Below are 15,591 nucleotides of genomic sequence, written 5' to 3' on the forward strand. Positions count from 1 at the left end.
CAGACAGAGACCAACACCTACAAAATCTCCACCAAGCATTCTCAAAACTACAATACCCGCACGAGGAAATTAGGAAACAGATCAACAGAGCCAGACGTGTACCCAGAAGCCTCCTAAGTTTCCATTGGTAAAATTTCCCCTGTTGGACACGCACAAAGCCACACCCTCCCCCCTCTGTAGCTCACCCATGAAGAGGTAGCAGGGATATTTTTGTAATGGAAGCAACTCCTGCACTCCAGATAACACGTATATCTCCACTGCCAAAAAAGGGATATATTTAATGTGGGGTATGTTTGTGAGCAGAACAGTAAGTTTATCTGTGAATTTCTGTCTTTGTTAGGACTCCTGCTGTGCTTTAACATAACTTGTGCATTTGTGTGCTGCTGAGACCAACACAAACTTAAAGAGATTGAGCATGATTTTCAAAGATGCTGAAGACCCACAAATTCATATAAAATTAAAGAGAGCAATGGTGCTCAGCATCTCTGAAAAATTTATAATTGGTAACCTGTGATATAATGGTGAAATAATGCACTATACAATTTTTAATCTCATTTATAACCTACATTCTGGTTTTTATAATCTTAAACCTAATGGGCTGATTTTCCACAGTGGCCCAAGATCTTTAATTATCCTTACTTAAAATGACACGTATATCATATTAACTGGAATGATTCTTACCTGCTATTAGGTCATGGTGACCTACAGATCTACCACACTTCCCATCCAAAATGTGTTGTGACGATGTGTGGAGTTGCTGTATAGCTAAGCATTCACTTAGTACATCTTGTTCAATATCAGTACATGAATGTAGCTGCAAGAGAAGGATAAAACAAAGAGATCTTATTTCAAAGTAAACCAAACTGTAGCTAATTAAATTCATATGTCTGTTTGGTTATAGACTATGTATAGAAGGAAGGAACAAAATGTCATTCTTAGGAACTTAGTGTAACTGAGGATATACTAAGTATTTCTAATTAGAGGTCATTGGGTTCTCTTAAGCACACAGCTTAAGTGCTAATCTTACATCAACAGCATTTTGGTTCAGAAACAAAGTACCCTACGTTTCTTCAATTTTATGGCATAATTTAACTACATATTTCTAGCTCTCTGTAGTGTTTTGGGTTCTTTGGCAAAAGGTTTGCATTGTTTTTTTAACTGTGACACTTGGAAAGACTTTTGATAGGGAAAGAAAAGTGTTTTGCTTATCTGATTAAAACTGGCGAAATAAGGCACCATCGGTAATATGTAAAAGGTATCACTGATATATCAGCTGGTCTCTATGTAAATTAATGCTCTGGCAAAAGTGTCTGTAGCATGCTCTGAAAACCACAACATCGATCATATTAAAAACAGCAGAAGGGGAGAATTAAGAAAGAAAACCATTTCTAATTCTCCTTCAAACATGCTTATGTTGCCAAGTGTTTGTCATAATATAGTGCTCAATTTACACAATCAGCCATCCTATTCTGTGGGCATTAATAGTTACTGTTTTGAAGTTTACAGTTTTGCATACCAATCTCCCCTGGGATTAGTTATTCTAAATGCAAGGTCCAGGCAAACCTATTTAGGGTTCTGTTATCCAGGCATTTGTTTTTTTAAGATAAATATCTAGCATTTTGGATAACAATCTGCAGCTGAAGCCAATAAAACTTTAACTACTACTAAATTAACCACTAGCATCCTAGATTTTGTTTTCCTGAAAAGAAAAAAATTGAGAAAGATCCAACAAACCTCCTCTAAGGTATGGACTAAATATTCAGGGCTCCTCTGATGTAAATCTCTGCTCAGAGCATTTTTCAAAAAATCAAAGATTGTGCTTATTGGTTGGATGTGTCAAACGTGTGGGCAGAGCAGCCTGTTAATTTTTCTTTTTTGGCTAAATCACTTCTACTTAGAATTCAGCAAACATAGATAACAATGGACAGTTCTGCCTTTGGTGAATCATAAACTCCAAATGATGAATCAAGGAAAAACAGCCCTTTGCTCATTCTTCCTGTTTCAGATTGGAGATGGGAAGAGACTGGAGTCAGTTTTAGAAACACTGAACTATATTTTCAGTTGCACATTTTCCCCCTGCAATATGTTTAAGGAAATATTTATTTTGATTATTAGTTCTTTATTGATGACACCTGCCTTACTTCACTTTCATAGAAATCTGATCAAAATACATTTTAAATCTGTTGCTATCTTTAGAAGTCTTTTTAATAAAAATTCTGAATGGCTCCAAGATCTGTATAAACATAGATCACAATCCTATAAACACTTATGTATATAATTGGAGTCAAAGGGATTGCGCTTATGCCTAGAGTTAAGGATGTATACAAGTGTTTGCAGGGTGGGGCCCTATGGCCCAATCATGACGTTCTAACTAGTAGTGAAATCACATCCTTCATGGGGAAAATCCAAAGAGGAGATTGGAAACTCCTGGGCTCTTAAACTTTTTCATACTTTTGAGTTTGGAGATAATAAGTCCCATGTGATCTGGCTGCTAGGGTAAATCAGCAGAAATAACTGCATCTCTCTGTTGGGTCCTCACATCGGCATGAGTCAGTAAAGAGCTCTGTATCTCTAGTCAGGATCCTAGAACTTGATACGCTTTTACAGGCCACTATACAAAACAGTGCGCATAAAGCACTCCAAAGGAGCTAGAGGCAGAACCACAGAATTCCAGGCGAAGAGGAAAGACTACACATGAGAGTCATTCCACTAGGACACAATCTGTGATGAGAACTGCTCCAGCAGTCAGCTTCAGCTACTTCCACAGGAGAGATGGGTATGGAGCAAGAGGGTGTTTCTACATAATAAAGTGCTGATGGGGCTATTTTGCACTGCAAATGCCCAAGAGGGTCATGTGGGATGATGCCACAGAAAGCCATCTTCTTCCTGACTCCACTGCCTTCCTTCTTCACCACCTCTTACACCAGAACCCTTGGAACTGTAGATCTGAAATCTCATGTAGGGAGCTATTGGTGGTATCATGGGCTGCTGCTGTTACTTCATCTCCTGTCCCTGCTGCCTTTACTTCTTGTTGTTATTGGTCTGTTCCCAGCCTCTCTACAAGAAGAGGGAGACCAGAGCATTTGGGTATCACTTGTCAGGCAAAACCCATGGTGAATTCAGGACTTCACTGGGAGTTCTACCAGATAAGGACACCCTATCACTGTGGCCCATAACCTGTGAGTCATCCCTGACTCTGGCCTCTCCTAGACACATACACCTAGGCCATTTCCAAAGCTTTTGCCTCTTCCTCCTCCATGCCATAACCAAGTTTGTCCCTTTCTCTGTCCAAATCATGAATGTTTATCTAGGCCCTTATCGTCTCTTGTCCAGACTACTGCAGTTGCTTTCTCTCTGGCCGTCTTGACACCCATCTTGCTCCTCCATGGTCCCTTCAAAATTCTACTGCTAAAATAACCTCCACTGTGATATTGTGGCCTCTCTCTTTGAGTTTCTCCACTGGCTCCTGCACTCCACTCCATTAAGTACAAGCTTCCGGTCCTTTCCTTTAAGACTCTTCACTACTAGCTGTTCCCTACCTGTATCCACTCTTGTGTCTTGTTGTATTGTCATCTCCCATCCACTCCATCATCCTTAAACCTCACTTTGCTATGATGCCTACAAAATTCTGAACAATGACTAGGCAGCTGGTGTGGTGTGACTGCTGCTTATTATGCTAATCACAATTGCCTGTTTGTTATCTTATACTCCCCCACATCCCCTGGTCTATTGTATCCACATGTTATCTCCTCTCATATACTTAAACTGTAAGCTCTTTGGGGCAGCCACCATTGTTTCATTAACTAGAGAACAATGCCTTACTATAATAGGGCCCTGATCTTTGCCTGGAAAGACGGTTACTCACCTTTGTAACTGTTGTTCTTCGAGATGTGTTGCTCATATCCATTCCAGTTAGGTGTGCGTGCGCCGCGTGCACGTTCGTCGGAGAAACTTTTACCCTCGCAACACTCGGTGGGCCGAGTACCACCGCTTTTGCTTACCCTCGGAAGAGCAGCACCACATCTCACAGCTTCTCAACTACCATACGCGAGGATTAGGGAAACAGAATCACAGAGAGAAGTGTTTAGCCAGAAGCTCCTAGTTTTCCTTTGTAATTCCTGTTTGGACCGACAGCCTCCCCTTCTGTGTACTGAAGAGGTGAGGGGATATTTTTGAATGAGCACCTCTGCACTCAGTAACACGTTATTCCACTTGCCCAAGGGTTATTAATTGTGGGGTATGTTTGTGAGGCAGGACGTATGTTTATCTGTGATTTCTCTTTGTAGGCTCTTGTGTGCTTTAATATGTGTGATTTGTGTTGTGCTGAGACCACCATTAGGTGTTTTTTCAATGCTGAGACAATTTATAATTAAGGAGCAATGGTGCTCGAGCTCTGAAATTTATTTTAATGGTACATGTGTATAATGTGAATATGCTATACACTTTTAATCTATTTAACTTTTCTGGTTTTTTAATCTTAACTAATGGCTGGTTTTCACCGTGGCCCAGATTTTTATCCTTACTTAAATACCGTTTCATTATTTGGATTTTACTGCTATTAGGTCATGGTGCCTACAGATCTCCACTTCCATCCAAATTGGTTGTGCGTGTGTGGAGTGTTGTATAGTAAGCATACTTAGTTTTGTTTCATATCAGTAATGATGTTGCTGCAAGGAAAGGATCCCAAAGATTTTTTTCAGAAGTAAACCAATGTAGCTATTAAATGATATGTCTGTTTGTTATAGCTATGTTGAGGAGGAACAAAATGTTTTTGGAACTTGTGTAACTGGGATTACTAGATTTCTAATTTAGAGTCTTGGTCTCTAGCCCAGCTTATAGTGCTATCTTACATCAACGCTTTTGGTCAGACAAAGTTCCCTACGTTTCTTTCAATTTTTGGCTTTATAGTTTTCTGCTCTCGTTGTGTTTTGGGTTTGTTTGGCCAGGTTTGCATTGTTTTTTTAATGTAATTGAAGACTTTGATTGGGAGACAAAGTTTTTATATTGATTAACTGGGATAAGGCACCATCGGGTAATTGTAACGGTTCACGATATTCGCTGGTTCTATGTATTGTTTGTGAATTGTCTGTAGTGCTCTGAACAAATCGTATATTAAACGCGAGGGGATTAGAAGAAACTTCTAATTCTCCTTCAACTGTTTTGTTGCAAGTGTTTGTTATATTAGGTGCTTCAATTTACCAATGCAGCTCTATTTGTGGATTATGTTATGTTTTGAAGTTTACGTTTTGCATACCATGTCCCGGGATTGTTATTTCTAATGCAGGTTCCGCAACTTTTTGGGTTCTGTTATCCGCAGTATTTGTTTTTTATATATCTAGCATTTGATACATTAGGCTGAGCATAACTGATACTAAATTACACTAGATCTAGATTTTGTTTTCGAAAGAAATTTGAAGATCAAACCTCATCTTAAGTTGACTATATTCAGGGGGTTCTGATGGTAAATCTCTGTAGGCATTTTTTAATCAAGATTGTGCTTATTGGTTGGATGTGTTCTGTGGGCAGGCGCTGTTATTTTTCTTTTTTGGTATACTTCTACTGCATTCAGCCAGTACATGGACAGTTTGCTTTGGTGAGATACTCAATTGTGTAGGAAACCGCCTTTTGCTCATTTTCTGTTCGATTGGAGATGGAAGAGATTGAGTCAGTTTGAAACATGAATATAATTTTCGGTGACTTTCCCTGCATATGTTTAACGAAATAATTTATTTGATTATTGTTTCTTGTTGTGAACTGCTTCTTCCTTTATAGCATTATCAATACATTTAATCTGTGCTTCTTAGGAGTTTTTTATAATTCTGAATGGCTCAAGATTGTATACTAGATCACATCTATTAACACTTTGTTATAATTGGGTCAGGATTCGCTTTATGCTAGAGTTGAGGATGTTACACGGTTTGCAGGTGGGGGGTCTATGCCATCTTGAGTTATGTGTGATCATCTTCATGGGGATCAAAGAGGAGTTGGATCCTGCGGTTTAAATTTTTTACTTTTGTTTTTGGAGGATATCGTCCTGTTTTGATCTGGGATGTAGGGTTAATCAGCGATAAATTGCATCTTTCTGTTAGGGTCCTCATCGGCATGTCAGAAAGTCTGGTGTCTCTAGTCCGGATCTGAAAAGCTTGTACGCTTTTAAGGACTATGAACAGTGGCTAAAGCCTCCAGGGTAGAGAGCCGTCCGGCGGAGGGAAGATACAATGAGAGTCATGCCTGGACAAATCTGTTGATGAGATGCTCGAGCGTGTTAGCTATTCAGGAGCTGTGGTTGGGAGCAAGACGGTGTTTCTATAAAAAGTGTGATGGTGCTATTTGCCTGAATGCCAGGGGTTCATGTGGGATGATGCCGAAGCTTTCTTGACTCATGCTTCCTTCTTCACTTTAACAGCCCTTGAATGTGATCTTATATCTGTAGGGAGTTTTTGTGTATAGTGGCTTTTTTTCTCTCCTGTCCTGTGCCTTTTCTTTGGTTTGGTGTCAGCTCTCTCAGAAGAGGGACAGAGCAGGGTTCATTTGTAGCAACCATGGTGATTCAGTAACTTCATGGGAGTTCTCAGATGAAGGCCGTATCCTGTGGCATACCTGTGAGTATCTGATCTGGGCCTTTCCTGACAATCACCATGGCATTCATGTGCCTTTTCCTCCCCCCATGTACAAGTTGTCCCTTGTTCTCTGTCAATTGGTTTATTGGCTTTGTCTTGTCGATATGGTTGGTTTTCTTTGTTGAACCTCTTGTCTCATGGTCCTTCAATTCTATTGCTTAAATACATCTCAAACCCACCAATGTGATATTGTGGGCTCTTTCTTTTGAGTTCTTCCATGGTCCTGCCTCCATCCATTAGTAACAGCTTCGTCTTTTCCTTTGATCTTCTTCACTATACTGTTCCTACTGTTATCTTGTGTTTGTGTATTGTTCATCTCCTCATCCGATCTTAACCCTCACTTTGTATGATGCTCAATTCTGACATGATAGGCGTGTGGTTAGGTTGTGAGGTGTTTTATGCTCCTTGTGTTGTATTTTTCCCCACCCCTGTCTATTGTATCATGTTATTTTTATTCTTAACTGTAAGCTCTTTGGGGAGCACCATTGTTTCTTATAGAACAATGCGTCTATGAATGGGCCTGATCTTTGCTGGAAGACGGGTTATACCTTGTAACTGTTGTTCTTGGATGTGTTGCTCTATCTCCAGTTTGGTGTGGTGCGCGGTGCACGTTCGTGGGATTTACCTCGCACCCGGTGGGCCGCAGTCCCCCGTGGGTTGGCCGGTTGGGCCTATCTTACCCTTTTGCGCGCGTTCCTTAGTTCTTTTGCGGCTTTCTGACAGTTGGGAAGGGGGGCTGGATGGATATGCGCAAACATCTCGAGACAACGTTTCAAAGGTATGTTAGCCGTCTTTCTTCTTCGAGTGTTTATATCCATTCGTTAGGTTATTCCCAGCTTATAGGTGGGTGGAGAGAGATGCGGATGCAAGACGCCTGGCGAGGCGTCGTTGTTTTTAGATTGTGACCATGGTAAATGGTCGCAAAGGTGTGGCGCGCCAGGTGTGACCGGCAGATTCCTGACAGGGAAATGCGCAAGAAGAGGGAGGCCTGTTTTGTAGTGGGCTTTGATGGCCGTGGTTGAGCAGTATAGCAGTAGATACTGACTGACCAGGCATGCGTGGAGGTTGCTGTCTCTACGTTCCGCACGCTCTAAGATCGGTGTGAGAGGCTTGGTGTTGTGTAGACGCGAGGGCCTGGAGTCTAGATGGAGTTTGTTCTCGTTCTGGCACGTTGCGGTTTTGAAGACTGCGGACTGTCTGTTCACGGAAGGCGGATTTGGGGATGCCGGTGAGTGCGCTTGCCCTTGTCTATGGAACCGGTTTAGGAACCCAGTCAGTGCGCCTGGTTGGAACGCCTAGCCGAGTATTGGGATGGAAGCCTTTCGGGAGGTACGCGTGAATTGGCAAAGTCTCGAAGGGCGGCCTGAGTTTGACCAGGTTAGGTCCGTGGGGTAGGGGTTGCTGGGGTATACGTTACCCCTTAGGAGCTGGAAGATCCGGGTGGAGAGTATTCGTTCCGGTGGAGGTAGATGGGGCGAGTGGACTTTGCAGTGTAGGGCCACCTGTCTTGGGCCAATATCCGATGGTGGAGATTGTCAGCGCTGGGAAGTGATGCTGGGCCCGTGCAGAGCGCTTCATTTCGGGAGTTTTGTCGAGCTGGAGGGCTTACCTGTACGAAACTGTTGACTGCGCGGACGTCGCTCCAGGTTCCAGCTGAGCTGCTTCCGGTGGAGGTGCAGTCGGGTGGTGAGCTGCCGAAGTCCTGGTGATCAGTCGGCAAGCGGCCGGGGATGGGTTGACGGGACAGGTGAGCGTTGGGGGGGGGGGGCGGGGGGGGGGGGGGGGGGGGGGGGGGGGGTTCATGCGTCTGGAGCGGGCGATGGATGAGGGCTTTTGTCTGCGCTTGGCCTTTAGCTCGGTGGAGTGAATGTGGAAGGCGTAACAAAGACTGCACGGGTCGTGAAGGCGTCCGACAGGCCGGAGAGACGTTTTGTGGACGAAACGGGATTTCCTGTTATTTTGGAGCAAACGCGTCGTCTGGGAAACCACCTCGGAGATGAGGGGGGCGTCCAGTCGGTGGCATTCGTGTTGTTGGAGGACCTGCTCAGGTTGATTGCGAGCGTGTTCCGCCGGGAGAGGAGGCCCTAGGTCTATGGAGTGGGCTCCAGTTCCCACAAGTGGACGCTTCACTGACCAGGGATGACGTTGTGCCTCCCTTGCTTGTTGATGTCCATGGCCGTCGTGTTGTCTGTAACTTGCAACAAACGCCTGTGGTGGCTGGGCGTTGCCAGTACTGCTGAGCTCTCGGACATTGATATGAGAGTTCAGCTCTTGGGTGACAGAGGCTTGGTGGCGCCGGGGCCGGTGTGGCCGCCCAGCGCGATTGTCTTTGTTGGACACAGGGTGAGGAGTGGGAGGGCAGCCCGCAGCCAGCGGTGTTTCACAGTGAGGGTGGGAGCGTTATAATCATGTCTAAGGCGTCCCTGTTCGGTCGGTAGACCGAAGCCAGCCAGCCTTGTAGCGGACGCATTCGTAGTCTGGCGTACTTTGTAACGAGGACACATGCGGCCATGTGTCCTAGAAGGGCCAGGCAAGTATGGGCGGATGTAGTGGGAAACCTCTGCAGGCTCTGGACCAGGGAGACTATGGCTTGAAACCGGTGCGGGGGCAAGCTGGCTGTCGCAAGGATGGAGTCCAGCACTGCCCCGATGAATTCTATCCGTTGCGTGGGCACCAGTGTGGACTCGTCCAGATTGACAATCAGGCTCAGACTTGCGAACAGCTTTCTTATGGTGTGGATGTGGCTGGTGACTTGAGCCTTTGAGGTTCCCCTGATAAGCCAGTCGTCGAGGTAAGGGAACACGTGACAACCGCCATACATTTCGTGAAGACCCGAGGGGCCGACGAAAGTCCAAAGGGGAGGACAGTGAACTGGTAATGAACTCGATTCACCATGAAACGCAGGTACCTCCTGTGGGGAGGGTAAATTGCAATATGAAAGTATGCGTCCCTCATGTCGAGAGCGGCGTACCAATCGCCGGGATCCAGGGAGGGAATGATGGTCCCCAGGCACACCATGCGGAACTTGAACTTTTTGATGAACTTGTTCAGCTCGCGTAGGTCTAGGATGGGGCGAAGGCCCGCTTTCGCCTTGGGGATCAGGAAATAACGGGAATAGAACCCCTTGCCCTTTAGCTCCTCCGGTACCACCTCTATGGCTCCGATTGATAGAAGTTTGTGGACCTCCTGCAGGAGGAGTCGCTCGTGAGAGGGGTCCCTGAAGAGGGACGGGGAGGAGGGAGGGCGGGAGGGAGGCGGAGAAGAGAATTGGAGACGGTATCCAAGTTCCACCATATGTAGGATCCAACGATCCGTAGTTAGATGGGACCACGCCGGAACGAGGAAAGGCGGTTGGAAAACTGGAGCGGATCCGGAGAGGGAATTGGTACGCTGTTCTCAGGCGCACCTTCAAAAATTGGACTTGGGTCCCGAGGACTTGGCGGGACCGGCATTGTTGCCCAGCGGAGGGCCCGATTGCCGTCTGCGGTTGATACGGCCATGTGTGCGGCCAAAGTCCTGTCGCGGGCGAGGTGGGGGGTAGGGGCGCTGAGGTTGAGAGCGGAACGACCGTCTTTGAGTTTGAGAGGTATGCATGCCAAGGGACTGCATGATAACCCGGTTATCCTTCAGACTTTGTAGTCTGGGATCTGTCTTTTGCGAGAAAAGACCCTGTCCATCAAATGGCAAGTCCTGTATGGTGTGCTGCAACTCGGGCGGTAGGCCGGACACCTGCAACCAGGATATGCGCTGCATGGCTATGCCAGAGGCGACCGTTTTAGCCGCCGAATCCGCCAAGTCCAGCGAGGCTTGCAGTGAGGTTCTCGCAACCCTTTTCCCCTCCTCGAGGAGGGCTGTGAACTCCTGATGGGAGTCTTGTGGGATCAGCTCCGTGAATTTGCTGACCGCCTCCCAAGTGTTGAAGGAGTATCAGCTTAAGAGGGCCTGCTGGTTCGCCACACGGAGCTGAAGCCCTCCAGCAGAGTAAATCTTTCGGCCCAACAAGTCCATGCGTTTGGCCTCCCTAGATTTGGCGTGGGGGCTTGTTGGCCGTGGTGCTCTCGCTCGTTGACCAACTGCACCACCAACGAGCAGGGGGCTGGGTGCACATACAGGTATTCGTAACCCTTGGAAGGCACCATGTACTTTCTTTCCACTCCCCTGGCTGTCGGTGGAATGGATGCCGGAGATTGCCAGATGGTGTCGGCTCTGGCCTGGATGGATCTGATGAACGGGTGGCCACGTAACTAGGGATATGTTTGTAAATGTTTTTAGAACTCTAATGATAGTGTCTTAGTAGTAGGGATTTCAGGAAATGAACGGTAGTACCTAGGGGAGCAGCAGTATTGGCGTGTGGCAGTAGGCTCGGTGGGGCTGCTGGCGAGGGCTACGTCGATTTGGGCGAGGTTCTCTGAGTTGGGATGCTGCGCGCGAGTACTAACTCATAGCGGTGATGTACCCTGCTGCTCCGACCGGGGTACCCTGGATTCAGGTTGATTGCATTTGTCGGCGGGGTTCTGGGAAGAGAGTTGAGGTCAGTTAGACTTCTTCCTGCTGAAGACGCGAGACGATGCACCATAGATGACAGCTTTGCGCGTTTTTCCCTGGGCTTCGCTCCTGTTGCAGACGCCATTTTAGCGTGCTAGCTCTGTGGAAGCTGTTTCGTGGAATAAGGGGGGAAACCCTTTTTGTTTTGGTGCTGCCGGCACGGATGTGGGAAAGGTGGAGCTGCGGAGGCGAGAGAGTGCTGACTAGCTCAGGTGCGTACAGGCGAGCGAGGTACGAAGCACTTGTTCCTTGCATGATAAGAGAGATGGTTCGGTGCCGGAGATTGGGACGCCGAGAGGGTGGGGTTATCTGAGCGGCCCTGCCATTCAGGCAGCTGTGTTTAGGAAGAGAACGACGTCCGCTTTGTTGCATGTCCGGGCGATTGACGCCTTACAGAATCGGCACTTTTCGACAGATGCGCCTCGCAGTGCACTGTTAATAGAGTCGTGCGGCGTTCCTGTGGGCACGGACGACGGCAGTCGCACAGGCTTGAAGCCGGTGAACCGGGCATGGCCGGTGCCTTTGGGGGAGGAGAAGAGCGAACCCTCAAGACTCAAACTAATACAACTAATACTAACATAACTAACAATGAACTAAGAAAAACTATGGTACAGCGAAAAAGCTAAAGGAATGAGCAAATCGCTAGGTAGGTGAGATCAGCTAGCCGCGCCCTGGTTCCAACAACGCGGACACGGGGGTAAAGAAAGGAACTGAGGAGCGGGCGGGCCGGCAGGGGCGGGGTATATATTAGGCGCCATACCGGCGCCACTCCAGGGGGCAACCTGCCAGCCCACCGAGTGTTGCTAGGGTAAAAGTTTCTCCAATGAACGTGCACGCGGCGCGCGCACACCTAACTGGAATGGATATGAGCAAGCACTCGAAGAAGAACCTTCAGGTCCTATCCCAATAACAACAAAAATAACAATGAATTCAGGATTGAACCCACAGAAACCCATGGGTTTTTAAACAAAATATTTGGCTGGATGGAATACTAGTAAATACATAATGAGCAGTGTGGGTTTGAAATGATCTATAAATGTGTTTAAAACACAGGCCCAATGGTCTAGAGAGGGTGTTTTTTCTAATCTACTAAAATATCACATTTTTCCTGACATTTATAAATTATTCAGGTGTGGGATTCACTCATATTTTAAATGAGCTGCTAAACTAAGTGACCCATTTGATCTGGGTGTGAATGAGAGCAGAATTTGGAGTCATATGTCAGAAGGATGAACAGGAGGGAATTTGAAAGAAGGGCCTGGTTTAATAATGCAGAGTAAACCACTCTGCAGGGGAGGGGAAAAATAGCATTGATAATCACTGCAACAAGAAAATTGCAGTCTGACTGGCAACAGTGAAAAACCATCAGGAAACTGAACTAAACTTCAATTTTCGCCTAGCAACAACACAGTGGAATCCTGATTTGAAAAAACATAAATCACAGACCAATTAAAAACAAACATATTGATGAAATTGCACTAAGTGTTCATTTGAGCATGCCACAGTTTTGATCGATGGCCTTACCTTCTTACGCACCTGTTGTTCTTTGGCAGAATGAGCTTTCACATGTTTGCGCAGGGAACTTGGATCTGTGTAGCGTTTGGAGCACCCGGGAATTTGACAGGCATATGGTTTCTGTAAATGCATGGAAAAGAAAAAGAAAGGGAAGGATTTCAGCTTTTATAGGCACCTACCTTTATAATGTGAAGCCTGAGTTCAACAATTAGAATACAAAATAGCTGGAGACTATAATTTATGTGAAAACATATTGTAAAACCCCAAGCTGTTTGCTCAGCTTGCAACCTCTAGTTTTGCAAATACTTCCGTGTATAACAAGTCTGGCTGTGGGCCAGCTGTGGTGCACACAGAACAGCAATGACAGCTCATATTCTGAAGTCAGTCCAAATCCTGAGAGCACTTAACACATCCGTACTCTTACACTTTTGGGGATTGATTACTGGACTGAATAAAATCATAATGAGAAATAAATAATTGGGTTTTGAGAACATTATAGTATTTCCACTTTTTGCAAGTACAAAAATAGTACCTTTTTGCCTCTTTGGAGAGGTATTTACTTTGTATACAATCCACTCAGTATGTGACACAGTATTGCAAAGATCTTTAAGAATCATTCCAAAAAAAAAAAAAAAAAGATGATAAGAAAAGACATGGTTTCTGATTCTGACTTCCTACTGATTTTACAAAGACAGTGTCACATACGTTGCAAAGCAAAAACTAAGCCTAGTTTAGCTCAGCAGTTCCAATGGATTCCTTTCACGTGGTAGAGAGATGCTTCTCGTACCTGTAGGAAGAACACTCCACTCTATCTGGAGGGTATCAAAGCTCCTTCCTATTACAACAGAACAGCTGCAAGGGCCTCATGGTAAGCTCCCAACTAATGCAAGCCTGACCAAATGCCTAAGTTGGCTGTGGCACCACTTCTGGATCCTGACAACAAAAGGCAACCTTTAAACTGTTGGGGAAATCCTAAATGAATGTGTTATTCCCAAGGTACTTGGTCACACTCAGGTGGTAACAAATGATCACCTCATGCCAAGCCTCACAAAGCCTCTAACCAGAGCCTAATTTTGCTCTTTTTTTCCTGTGGCTTTTTGGAGCTTCCTTGCCTGCCCACCCATCATGCTAAGGTACTATGCCAGAGGGGCCTCAGTACATGAGCCAGTAAGTTCTTTTAGTGCTCTCCCAGGAGGTTTGGTTTGGCCTCTCACCTTTGTGCTTTGATCACCTTTAAGGGCTGACATCAGAGTCACACATTTGAACCTCTTCTCTTTTCACGGAAAGCATTCTGACATGCTCACTTTCACCTGCAGTGCAAAGTGCACACAAGCCCAATTGCAACACTAAAGCCTTATGTAAAGGCAGCAAGGGAGGAATGGGATTGGGGCGCCCAGCAGAATGGCAATACGGGGTGCCATTTGCCCCCTTAGTTTGCACAGAAGGGGTCACGCGCAGAGAAAAGTGATGGAGTCATGATTCTGCAGTCTGTAGTCTGGAGCCGCATTCTCATGCTGTGGTTCTGCTTAGACAAAACCCTACGCTTCATTTGGATAACTCTGGCTTGGTACAGATAAACTGTATTTCAGCAGCACTGGAAGAGTGATGACACCCCTTCCTAATTGCAGCACAGATAACTTCCCTAATTCTGCTTCACCGTGGGAAATATGACCTAGTAATTTCAGTTATTTAATCAAACCAACCCAATCTAACAGTCACTGTAATTATTTACATATTCTCCTTTCTGAGAAGATAAACGAGGACTGACCTACATACGGAGTTTTAAATCAATACCAAATGCGCTCCATACGAAATAAGCAGCCATGTAAATCCTTTTTTCTTTCTAGGTGCCTCCAGAGGATAAATAACTCTGTTCCTTATATCAAGAGGAAATTTCCAAAGGAATAACAGGATCATTCACTAACTCAAAGCCTTAAAGGCTATCACGATATCTACTCAGAAACTTACATAGGAAAGTAGATTTATTGAGAGTCTTTAGAATACACAGAGAACAGACATGTGAGGAAGGACTATGGAAACCTTTAACAAATGCCTTAATAGAAGAACCACCAGAATATTTTTCTAGCCATGGTACCACTATTAGTGATGGGGAAACGATATCAGAAAAATTGCCCATCTTTAATAACTTAAATCCTTTTGCTTAGACATTCACACAGTCTTTTGATATTTAATCAGTTTTTAAAGAGGTCTGTGGGTCCTGTGGGCTAATACTACATCCAGTCTTTCCAGTAAAACCATACATGCATCGTTAATTGTTTACAATGACATTCTAAAACAGGCAAAACACTAAATAAAAACCACAGGTATTAAATGAAGCAGGCAAATGAATGTTAGTTTCGGCAGAATATGAATGTAGTGAGAATTTCAAAGACCCTGTAGCAGGAAAGTGTGAATAACAGTTCCAGACACTTTGGGAAGTTAGTAAAAAATTATTACTGTACCTTTGTGCTGCTGTACAAGCATTTCAGAGGTTAAAGAAACAGAGAGAAAAGGAGAAGAAAAGAGAGCTAAGTTTAGAGATTTCTTTGCAATATCACACAGATCAACAGACACAAGAACGCTGGGTTATTTTGTTCAGTGTACTATATAAATGTACAAAAGCTCTACTAAATGATATTCCATTTGCGAGTCAAGCTTATATATATGTTTTCATATTAACTTCAAGCAGTTAAACTTCAAAAATTTGTATCCCGTACAGTATATTCAGTTTCAAAAGAGACACATTTTAGAACTAATTACAAATTCAAATATTTCAGGTTGACTTTCAAATAAATAAAACATTGTTATTGTAAGTATGCTTGGGTTTGGAAAATGTGACTGACTCGTTTCTCTTACTTGTTTGTTTTTGCAAGGCATAATGTACATTACACATTCCTTAATGCTGCACTGT

At 44.8% G+C, this 15,591-nt stretch overlaps 1 protein-coding gene across 2 annotated transcripts in view; it reads right to left on the reverse strand.

The window, feature by feature from the left end:
- Window positions 1–15,591, reverse strand: part of GLIS1 (GLIS family zinc finger 1) — a 290,603-nt gene that overhangs the window by 46,231 nt on the left and 228,781 nt on the right. The window contains exons 5-6 of one of the 2 annotated variants that reach the window (XM_075067626.1): window positions 12,702–12,800; window positions 682–814 (exon numbers count right to left, since the gene is read on the reverse strand). In XM_075067626.1, the coding sequence (XP_074923727.1) occupies window positions 682–814; window positions 12,702–12,800 (232 nt within the window). Of the gene's footprint in view, window positions 1–681; window positions 815–12,689; window positions 12,801–15,591 lie in introns of both variants that reach the window. The other variant, XM_075067625.1, reaches the window with a different exon arrangement.

The sequence above is a fragment of the Chelonoidis abingdonii genome, chromosome 7 (genome assembly GCF_003597395.2).
Source record: "Chelonoidis abingdonii isolate Lonesome George chromosome 7, CheloAbing_2.0, whole genome shotgun sequence".
Classification (NCBI taxonomy): domain Eukaryota; kingdom Metazoa; phylum Chordata; order Testudines; family Testudinidae; genus Chelonoidis; species Chelonoidis abingdonii.